This window comes from Atta cephalotes, assembly GCF_000143395.1.
Source record: "Atta cephalotes unplaced genomic scaffold scaffold00008, whole genome shotgun sequence".
NCBI classification, from domain to species: Eukaryota; Metazoa; Arthropoda; class Insecta; order Hymenoptera; family Formicidae; genus Atta; species Atta cephalotes.
In genome coordinates this window covers 976,738-988,537 of record NW_012130072.1, presented here as the reverse complement: position 1 = coordinate 988,537, position 11,800 = coordinate 976,738, and the positions used below count along the sequence as shown (strand labels likewise).

The 11,800-nt window shown below is 34.9% G+C and overlaps 1 protein-coding gene across 1 annotated transcript in view; it reads right to left on the bottom strand.

Moving 5' to 3' along the window:
- Nucleotides 1-778: 778 nt before the first annotated feature.
- Nucleotides 779-11,800, bottom strand: part of LOC105627074 (PR domain zinc finger protein 16-like) — a 37,444-nt gene continuing 26,422 nt past the window's right edge. Inside the window, exons 6-8 of the mRNA XM_012208352.1 lie at nt 5,728-5,827; nt 2,873-3,029; nt 779-2,791 (exon numbers count right to left, since the gene is read on the bottom strand). Of these exons, the coding sequence (XP_012063742.1) occupies nt 779-2,791; nt 2,873-3,029; nt 5,728-5,827 (2,270 nt within the window). The remainder of the gene's footprint in view (nt 2,792-2,872; nt 3,030-5,727; nt 5,828-11,800) is intronic.

Below are 11,800 nucleotides of genomic sequence, written 5' to 3'. Positions count from 1 at the left end.
AGTTTCGCAGAGACGCTTCGATCGTTCTCGCTTATGACGTACGATCCCTTTGCCAAGCGACGGTATAATAATAACGATAAATTAATTTTATAATTATAGCAATAAATAATATTACTGGGATGCGCGCTTTTAATCGTTGCTAAAGACAAAGAGGGATAATATCGAATTTCGTGCGCGTTTACATTTATAACGAATCTGTAGAAACTATATAATTAGATTATAGAAGAGCTTGTGGCATGCATGTGTAAGAAGGGGACTGAATGGTCGTTGATCTTTACAATACGTTTTTCCAGTGCAAACAAATATGAAGTGTAAAAAAGGGATAGCGTAACAGGAATCTTTGGGGGACTTTTATGTTCGTCGAGTTCTTTACGTTTTTTTTTTTTACAGAGCACCTGTTTTACAAGTACAATGAGATTTACTAAATTTCTTCTCTGAAAAATTCTGGTACGGATATATCAATGTGTAATTATAATTATTACTATAGGCTGTCTTCCATGGATTTACGGTATCGTCACAATATGATCACGGAGAATAACTCGATTATACTCGAGAATTGTTCGCTTGTAGAAGCAAATGATTGATATTCTGCAAAGTCGAAATACGCGGACCGTTCTAAGCTAAGTAATCTTGCATTGACGTTATTTCTGAAGAAACGCTGTTACAATCGAGAGTTCTAAGACGAACGTATATCCCACAATAGTTCTGTACATTAATAAAAACGAGTACTTCTCATCTTTCGAAGCGACCCCATAGATCATCCAGACTGACTTCTGGGCTATGTCGAAATCTCGATCACCGGTTCCGCAGTATTATTATTGAGCATCTCCTGTTTTTCTCTCAGCTTTAGATCATACTGCGAGGGCGATGGGGATTCTTTGACCTCGATCGGTGATAGTCCGTCTGTCTCCTCTAAAGGAGACACACCCTCCTCGCTGTCCTCGTCTTCGTCATATTCGACCTCCATCTTAGACTCGTTTATCTCATGCAAGCGACTAGGAATATAGGCCGGATGATGTGGCAATGACCCATAGCCACTCTCACTGCCGTAAGTGACCTTGCCCATGAAGGACCTGATCTCGTCGAAATAAGTGTCCTCCCGCTCGTTCTCGTTGCTGCTTCCAGGCGAGTCGGCTACTGATACCACTCCGCTACCGTCATCTGCCTCGTGCTTTTTTAGATGTCTGTCCAAATTAGTCTGCTGTCCGAAACATCTTTCACAAAGCGGACACTTGAACGGTCTTTGCTTGTCATGGATGTTCCTGACATGTCTCTGCAGATTGCTCGAGATGCTGAAGGACCTCTCGCAGTACTTGCACTTGTACGGTTGTTCACCAGTGTGAGTCCTCAGATGCCTTGTTAAATTGGCTGAGCGAGGAAACACTTTGCCGCAGAATTTACAGGAGTATCGATCTTTCATCTTGCCGTGAACGTGATGATGGTGATGATGATGATGATGATGATGGGGCGCCATTACGGCTTCTTGAAACGGCTTCACACCAGGGAACGCGCTCAGTGGCGGCCGGGCAAGCAGGTCGAATCCTGCTCCTGGCCTAGCGCCGCTGAGCCCGTTCATAAGCGAGCCTAAAAAAGGAAGCCCGCGCGGTGGAGCAAAAGGTGGAAGTGGAGGTATCAGCCTAGATTCTGGAGTAGCCCCGCCTGGAGGTGGCGGTGCGCTAGGAAATCCTGGAAAGGTTGCCGCTGGACTGCGATACATAGTTTCGAGGAACATCGGATGTATCGGTCTAGGGTAAGCCATGTGGGGCGGTGTATTGGTCGGCGGTTGTTCGATTGGCAGGCTAGTCCTCAAGTGCGGACTATTTCCATGAACGTCCTTAGACTCAAGCTCCATCAGCGAAGGCGCAGCAGTATCTTCTTCCGGTTTCGGGGGATCGGGAGGTCCGGGCGTTTCCTCCATCGGTATTGGCGCTGGCGATGGTGTACGGCTTTTTCTATTCGCAATTTTTAAAATGGTATCTTGTTTCTTGGTCTGCACCCTTAGATCCAACGGTTGCTCGGTCGGTTCCTCCTTTGAAGTACTTTCGATTTCCATTTTTCGTTCATTGCTTCTAGCCGCTTCTTTTCTCTTTGATAGATCATCGTCACTCTCCGGCGTCGGTTGAACCGGTGGTCTAGCCGGAGATGGCCTAAACGTAGAAGTGGCTTCCTCCGCTGTGGAAGGAGAGACCTTATTGTGTTGCGATAATATTCTCGGAGGAGTAAAACGTTCCTTCTTGGGACTGTCGCTTCTCTTCTCGGCTTCTTCGATTTTCGGCGGAAAAAGTAGAGGTGTGTTCAGGAAATTCGGAGCATTCGGGAAAATTCCTGGATAAGGACCCATTAGACTAGGTGGATAAAAAGGCAAACCACCTGGTAAGCTCACGGGAGGCCGTGGATACACCAAAAAAGGGCTCGTTGCTGGCGTTGGTAATTGAGGCATGGTTCCAGGTGGACCGGTTGGAGTCGTCGAATCGCAAAATCGCTTATGTTTCGATAATGATGTTACCGTGCTGAAGGACTGTCCGCATTTACCGCACTTGATCTGCATGCGACAGTCGGCATGCATGCGCTTGTGCCGACATAAATTGGAAAATTGCGTGTACGCCTTAAAACAGACCTCACACTGGAAGGGTTTTACGCTGCTGTGGATGTGGGTGTGCTGCTTCAGACCGGAACTAGTTGCAAAGGTCTTGCCACACTCCGTGCAGGCGTGACTCCTTGCTCCCACGTGATGCGTTCTTATATGACGTTGTAGGTTTGATGGGTCCGTGAAGACCTGCCGAACGTTCGACTTTTAGCGATACTAGAAGATGCTACTAGATCGAAAAATATTGTCTGATTTCGATGAATAAAACACGAATTTGAAGCTTACCTTCGGACAATTCTCGCAAGGATAGTTCCTAAGATCACCGTGAATGATAGCACGATGTCGCACCAGAAGCGGCCGCCAAGCATAAGCACGGGGACAGCTGTCGCAACGGTGCTGTTCCGCTGGATATCTATGACAAGTCACCAGGTGGCTATCCAATCTGAAAATAACAGATGCAAACGTTTCATTCCATTGCGTTATAAACAGTAAAATATTTATAAGAGAAGATAAAAATTGAAAATGATTTATAATCTATATACATCTTTGAAGGAAGCTACTAGCTACTAAATTTTCCTTTATTTTTTCAAAAATTCATTTGGAAAATTGAAATATTCGATGGAATGGCGATAATTGCCATTACCATATGAAAATATCTTTGGACATTACTCTCTATACCTCGTCCGTGAAATTTAATGCTATTTAATCAAAGCATCACATCGGGCAAGCAGGATGTAATACAGTAACCAACCCGCACCGACAAAGATTGTGTCGAGCGCAGTCTTGGATGATGACTAAGTGACTTCGACTGCATAGTGGCGAGTCGGTTCTGCAATAACGGTCGCACACCCATGAAGAAGAGGGCGGTCGTCGCACACGAACACACGCCATCACGAAGAAAAGCCCTTCTAAGGGGATTGTCACGGGGTAGGCACACGGGTTATCGTCACATGGGATGGTGTGCCACAGCATTGATTTTACACCCTCGAACACACGCACCGTGTGAAACCCATTCGTGATGAGATAGTGCCACGACGGTGTGCTGCGCTAGATGAGCTACGAGCACGCGACGCTTTCGATGATGCATAAGGGGGTGGCTCTAGCGCGTCTGATTACGAATCCCGGTGAAGGGTTTAACGCCCCACAACAGGTGAATCTGCCGCGTCAGGGAATGCGGTTTAATATCGACTGAGAGAACAAAAATTAGATATGAAAATATTGATGTAGAGACAAAAACAAGAACTTTACTCAACATTTTAATTTGTCTATTCCTTGACTTATGTTTAATAATGTAAATTATTTTTATTGATTATAAAAGAAATTGTAGGTATATGTATATCGATTATTTGATAAGATAAATACGATATTGATTGTAAATAAAAGATAATAAGAGTTTTGAACAAAGAATAATACAAACTCATCATAGAAAAGAACTAACGAGAGAAAAGAACAACATATTATTTCAGTCATAATGCATTCTTAAAAAATTGAACTTGTTGCAATTAGATGTCAGTAAAAATTCATTCGTAAGAAAAAACGCTCAATTAAAGGCTATATATTAGATACAAAATACTAATATTTAAGTGAAATGCATAATATTTGATGAAAGTTTGTAATTAATAAAATATAAAATATTTAATGACAAAATTACAATCTCCACTTATAAAAATCATGAAAATTTGAATGTATTTAAATATTTTATTATGCATTTAATTTATTATTTTCTGTAATTTTATGTTATTTTATAATTATTTTATAATTATTTTATAATTAAAGACAGTGACGTGGCTTCAAGACAGAAAGAAGGCTGACTAAGCATCATTTTCAATCGCCCAAGAAGTCTCAAAATATTCAGGTCTTCAAAGAGCACTCTTGAAGTCGCTTGCGTGACAAAAGGCTTTTGCGAACGCGAATTACTAACTCAAGATTTGAAGGCGATTGCGTGGCATTCTGGATTCCATCGATTAATTAATAATTGATGATGAAAATCGACGGACGCGGCGAGCGCTTTAATGTTAGTCGAGCTGTTATCTTTCAATTTCGATCCGGCGTGTCGCTTTACTGAGCATATAATCGTCGCTCATCTGATTTGAAAAGCATATAATGATGTCCCATGAATCCTTGATGAGTCACGTTGTGTATTGTCGCGCCAATGATAATAATCTTCGAATAAGGAAGGAAATGTGATAATAAAGGAGGTCCATGATTATAGAATTTTTACAGGATACGTGCAACTGTACGATAAATAAAAACATTTGCTCCATATTTAATTTAGTAATAAATAATATATATATAATAAATTTGGTAAGTAAGGATTATAATTTTAGTAATAAAATTATAATCCTTACTTACCAAAAAATCATAAAGATTTGAATGTATTTAAATAATATATAAAATAACATAAGTATTAAACTAGTAAAAGCTGGCATAAATATATTAATAAATAAATATAAATATAAATATAATAGTCAATGAGAATAAAAGAAACTAATGAGACTAATGAGATAAACTGGCTCTACGTGCTAATATATATTAAAAATATAAATTAAAATCAAAATCAAGTTATAATATGAAACATTTCAATTTGTAATAATATTATCCTTTAGTGCACTGAGGAAATTAAAAACAATAATAATATAAGAATGTAGTAATGTTGAACTAATAATAATAGACAAAAACGCAAATTTTAATTATTACGCGTGTATGATAATGTCTTCGAGATATTATCTAAATGAAATAACATGATGATTACATATAATATCCATTTTTATTTTAATTTATATTCTGTTGTCATACATATATTTTAACACATTCAGATAATTCAGTTAAAACCAATTCAGCTCATTAGTTCTTTTCTTTTTGGAAAGTAAAAATTGTTCTTCTATTTTTTAAATATTATTATGTTATTATTATAAAGCGCGATCTTTCTCTCTATGTGGAATGAAAAAAACAAATTGTTTGGATCTCTTATAAATAATTATTCTAATAATAAATAAATTTTTTTTTAATGTTTAGATACGCTTTACGTTTCTTTTATATGTTTGTGATTCTCTAATGTATCTTTTTGAGATTCAAAATAATCTTTGCTTATATTTTCTAATTTATTTAAAGAAATAAAACGATTGCATAAGAGAACTTACAATTCGATATCTTGGAACGGCTTGTCACAAACAGTGCACCTCGTTTCTCCTTCCTCCTCGTCTTCTTTGTCCTCATCGACAGTTCCACTATGCTGAGAAGCTGTAAATGACGAATACGATAATACAGATTACAAGTGTTCTCGACACGTCAGTGATAGCGTGAGTAAAACTCGCAATTTTCTCGCAATTTGTATATGTGTACATGTGAGTAATCGTATAGCTCTATAAATTGCAACCCCTTGCAAACGATGATACGTGATGTGTCATTGTATGGGCAAATTACGTGATCCAGAACTCCGCGCGAGAGCCACAAGAGTGGCGTGACAAGTGGACTCGTGGATTGTCTCTGAATTATTAAATTAAAGCGGTAGTATCGCCTAATCTATATAACGAAGACATCAATGTTTTATGGAATTCGACGATGATTTAACTAGTTTTGTAGAAATAATAGAAATAATTTTCGACAAATTCGCAAAGTTAATGCCAAACTCAATTAGTATTACAATATTTACGTAATTATATGCTTTTAATGCTGTTAAATAATTTTCATATACAAATTTGCGCTAATATTGATTCATTTTTATTAATTAATTTGATATGAAATTAGTTTAAACGTGACTTTAACATGAATTACATTTATTCTCGGAATTCAGGTAATCAAAATCGCATATCGCTTTTTCATTATAAATTAATTTAAAACATACGACAATTTCTAATAGTTGTTTTAATAAAATAAATAAAATAATTTATTAAATAAAAATAGGTATTAATTTTACCATCCAGTTAATGATCTCTCTGCAAAATGTTGATCAACATTTATTGTCTATAATACGCTTATAAAATCAAATAGATTACAACGTAGTTCAAGTTATTTCACTACACTGTCACTTTTTTCTTTTCAACAAGTACGATCCGACACACAAGCGATCGCGAAGACAATAGACACAATGATGTTTTCGTTAGTTAGCGGTACACCGTCCAGTAACTGCAAACGCAAACGGGGGTGTCCAGAATCGCTTGCTATTGGTACAAGCGACATTGAAGACCAGCCAATCACAGGTGAGTCCCGACAGCCCCCCAGCGGTATTTCACCCCCGAATATCAGAGCGCAACGGCAGGTAAAATCAGAAACCCATGAAGGAGACAAAGTGAGATTATCAATGATTGAAACACGCAACATGAGTGCTAATAAAATACGACACATAAAGTATACTAATTAAATTTTATATAAAAATTTACTTATCTTACATTGATTATTTGTTTATGTACAAATATTTAAAAATATGAAAATAAATGTAAATAATAATAACCAAAGGAATTAAAATAGAAATAAAGTAGAGTGTAAAGTTATAAAAATTAAAAATAATTTTGAAAAATCATTTTAATCTTTATATTACGAAATAAGTATGAGATTTCGCTCAAATTTGAACGATATCCGACTTCCAACGGTTATTTAAATCTACCGCTACACTTGTTCCGACCATATGGTCGAGTGATGGCCCCCAACGGACCTTCATGGGAACTGGGCACAACCCCCGTACCACCAACTACGCCCAACGCCATGCTAACCCCCCTTAGTACGTTAATCGTTTCTCTCTTCACGACTAATTCGTAGCGGCACGCTGTGAATTTAAACAATGAAAGATGCGGTCGACCTCCGATACCCTTCAGACAGCATCGTTTGAAGTGAAACGCAGTATTGTGAGAAAATGATTCGAATAAAAAACAAACCACAACAAATTAACCAACAAATAAGAATATAATCAAGAAATCGGTATAAGATAATGTTCAGATATGATAATATAATTTTAAAATGTTGATTTAAATACAATAAAAAGAATATAAAAAAAATACGGAATTAATCTTAAAAATAATTTTTTAATATATGTATATAAATTTTTTCTGGTACAATTAACACTAAATAAAATTTTCATGAATAATTTACGTAAAGATAATATAAATAAGTAAAGATAATATAAATAAGTAAGTTTACATCAATCAACATATAAAAATTATAAATACAATATAAAATTATAAATACAATATAATAAACATAATTATTTTTTTCTTAATATTTTTGTAGTAAGAATTTTTTAGATCTGAAAAGAAGATCTGAAAAGAAGATCGTAATTAAATATATTGCATATTATCAAACAATCGTTTTTCTAAAATTTATAAAGACGGTTAAAAATATTATGTTAATCGCGTAGAAGGAGTAGCAAAGTCACGTTGCGGAAAGTCAACAGGTGGGATCCATTGGTTACACCCCCCGCGGTCGAGTAGTCAGTTGGCAGTTGCATGGGAAAAAGTAACGGAAATCAATGTTCTTGCTGCATCGTGACGTTCACAATTTAAACGACATCATTAAAATAAATCGATAAATATATCGAAGTAAATCTATTTTATCTATAAGAGAAAGAAAGAGTTGTTTACTTTATTACGCTCTTCTGTTTTTATAAATTTTAAATAAATTAAACTATAAAAATGTATTTTTTTCTTCAATTATTATAAGCTTTAGACTATTATAAGCTTGAGACTAAATTCATTAATGCAAATTAAATTTGCAATCACTGTTGAAACGATATAAATCATTTTTTTATAATATAATCTGAAACGTTACATATATATCTATATATATTTCTTTTTCTAAAATATTAATATTAAATAATAAAATATAATGTAACTACAAGGAAACTGAAAAAAATCTTTGTTTAGCGATTTACACGAATTTGCAGAAGCGCTTTCTTACTCTTAAAATAATAAAAGTTTTTCTTTTACGATACATCTTTTTTACATTCAACGATTCAACTAAAAAAAAAATATATATTTTCTTTGATGAAATAAACAGAAAATCGATATCTGCGTGCATCTTCCAGTAAAAATTTGTTGCACGCGACCGTAGCGATTTGAAATCAAACGTCAAATAAATGTGTCATTAGTCCGATGAATCAGATGGGGTTGTAACATGTCACACGCACCTCCCTATCTCGGAGTATACCACCCCCTCAGAAAAGAGTGTCGCGTGCCCTTTTATATGCGTATACCCCTTTTTTCTCATTCTGACCCATGCCATTTTTTTCGGTCATCGCAGAGACCTGGTTATGCGCGTGTTAATCGACAATAGTTGGCTATAAATTATCCGCTGCCCTAATAGAGCTGTCGGAAAACACGCCGATGATACAAACGCGTTTCTCGGGTGCAAAAAAAAAAGGGAAAATGGTGATAAAAAAACAAGCACCGCAGAAAGTCATAAGCACAGTCATAAGTCATCGTAAATGCCCCAATTGCATCTGCCATGTTACTGCAACTCAGTTCGTGGTAAAGTCAAAAAATGTCTGGGAAAGATCATAATGTTGCAGTTAATACAAGTAATCGCATCGTATCGGCAAATACATACAGATATAATATTAAACAGTAATCTTTCTTTCTCTCTCTAACTGGTCAAACATTACATTATATTATCATCATACGTTATAATTACTTGCAATATCTTATTTTAATATTTGTTAATTTTCTTTCTTTTTTAATTTGATTAAAATACAACATTTTAAAAATTTATTTAATTTATTTCTATATCCTCATTTTATTAAAATATTTTTACAACAGCAATAAGATTGAAAATAATAAATTTTATTTTTAATTAAATATTTTCTCTTCAAGTATAACATAACATTGAAAAAGAAAAGATTTGTATCTATAAAACATTAATATTGAAGGTGAATTGAACGGGCCACGTGCAAGCAGAATATAAATTTTTTAATGTGAATATTCGATATAGATATATGTATGTGCGTCTACGAGATTAAGTTAACATATAACTCCAGTTGAACGCCTCGCTACGCGCACCCCACGTAGGCGTGTTAAAATGATTCCTCGCATCTTTTTCTTTCGCTTTCCCTTGCTCTCCGTCTCTTTCCTCGCGAAAAAAATGATCCGTCCAAGGGAGAAACGCGGCGCAGATGCCCTTCGCAAGGGTTGATACGGAGTCTACGTCATTTGTTTGACATCATTATTCCTTGCACGCACCAGCTTGCTCTCTGGAGGAGATTTCTTCGTAAAAATGGCTTTACTGGATTAACGTCAGTATCACTCTTAAGCCATTTAAAATCAACATTAATCTCTCTTGAATGCATTAATTGTAAAATTACGTGTCCACCAAAATCTGTAGAAACCAGATCATTATACATTATAACAATAATAATAAATTATTCTAATCTCTTCTTTCTCAATTTAAAATAAATTAAATAATTGCAAAATTTACGGATAATTTACATAAATATAAATGATTGCATAAACATTAAATTTTTATATTTATTGACGAATAATATAATGATTTTACAGAGGATTTATAATATTAATATAAATAAAGGAAATATGTTGATGCAATTTCTTCCGCGACCTAATCTGCCCATTATCGTAAAAATAAAGTTTCTAATTTCAAAATTAATTTAGAGAAAGTAACATTATCGGTAGGCTCACGACTTAATTACGGCTCTAATTTTCAACTATTAAAGCTATCTCATAAAACTGTGTCTCTGTTTTGGAGTCAATCTATTTAAATATAATATATGTAAATAAAGAACGTTTTTTTCTTTAATTTTGTTGTTACATAAAAATAATCTTATTACTATTATCTTTTTTTTGTGAGAAAAAATATAATATAGTTTGTTAAATTTTTATATAGATGTTATATATATGTTAATGAATAATAAATGGCAACATACGGTACTATTTTCTTATGCATATGTGTTATTTCTTATTCATCTGCATGCTTAAAAAAATTCAAGCAGAACTCTGTACTTTATTAAAAAACATATTTTATTATATTTTTATCAAAAATATGTTACACATTGTAGGCTGTTATTTATTCTAAATTTTATCGAGCTTTTTCTAAAGTTAAATATCGATTTTCTTTTTGATATAATTTACTATGTGAAAGATGTTTCAGTAATAATAACTCATCTTCATTGGCTTTGTCAAAGGAAAATTTAATAATAAACTACCTATTAATACGAACGGTGTATCTTCCACGCGCATTTTACGAACATTTCCTAAAATTATGATGAAAAACTGTAGGCGAATTAACCGTAGACTCTGTAACGGCAGAACTTTGACAATAAGCTCGGTTTTAATTGTTGCGACATCTGGGTGTCGCATATAACCCTCCAGCCCTACCAAGTCATCATCCAGATTTTGACCATCGTGCAGAAGTTACAACCAGATAATTGTCGAGCAGTGAAGCACGTAGACCCTTCTTTATAAATATATATCCCGAATATATTAATGATACAATTATCCACACAATAAAATCTAACGATTGATCAACTAAATTAAACGATAAAATTAATTTTGAAATTGACTTTAAAAAAATCAGTTTACGTTTATTATAGTAAATTTTAGTAAATTTTAGTAAATGTTTTAGTAAATATGTTTTCACATTATCAATTATGTGCAATTTTATAAACGTATTAAATAATAATAATTTTAATTAAAAAATAAAAGATAATTTTAAATTTTCGTAATTATCCGCGCAGTGGTTTTGTTCGTATAGTGACGAACAAGAAGGATGGTTTTGGACAAAAGTCGAAGCGACACGGGGCACGGCGACATGTGACTCGAACACGTCTATCTGCAAATAATCAGCGCTTATTACCGGACGAGGGTTAATACGCAACGGCCGACCAGGTGAATCACGCCAAAGTCAAGGGTGCATGACCAGCAGCTCGTGCACACAACGATCCACGATTTACCCTCTGCCCGCCCCCGATTCGTCGTTTCGGAAAACACCTGCCCCTGCCATTCATTTGCGTTCATACGCGTAATTGTACGCACACGAGCTGCTAACGTGTATCGCGCGATGTATATCGGTACAGAAAGTCGTAAAGCCATGCCGAAACGATCGTGATGCCGATATCTTGCCGGCCATCTGAATATTATTTTATATCGTATTTTTCGTTTTCTTCCATTTTTTGTAGACATTGTAGACTCCTCAAAAATAAAACATGTTATGCACTACTTTATTTTTTATTGTTTTATTTGTTAATTCTAAATTATTTATTCAACTCGTAATTTT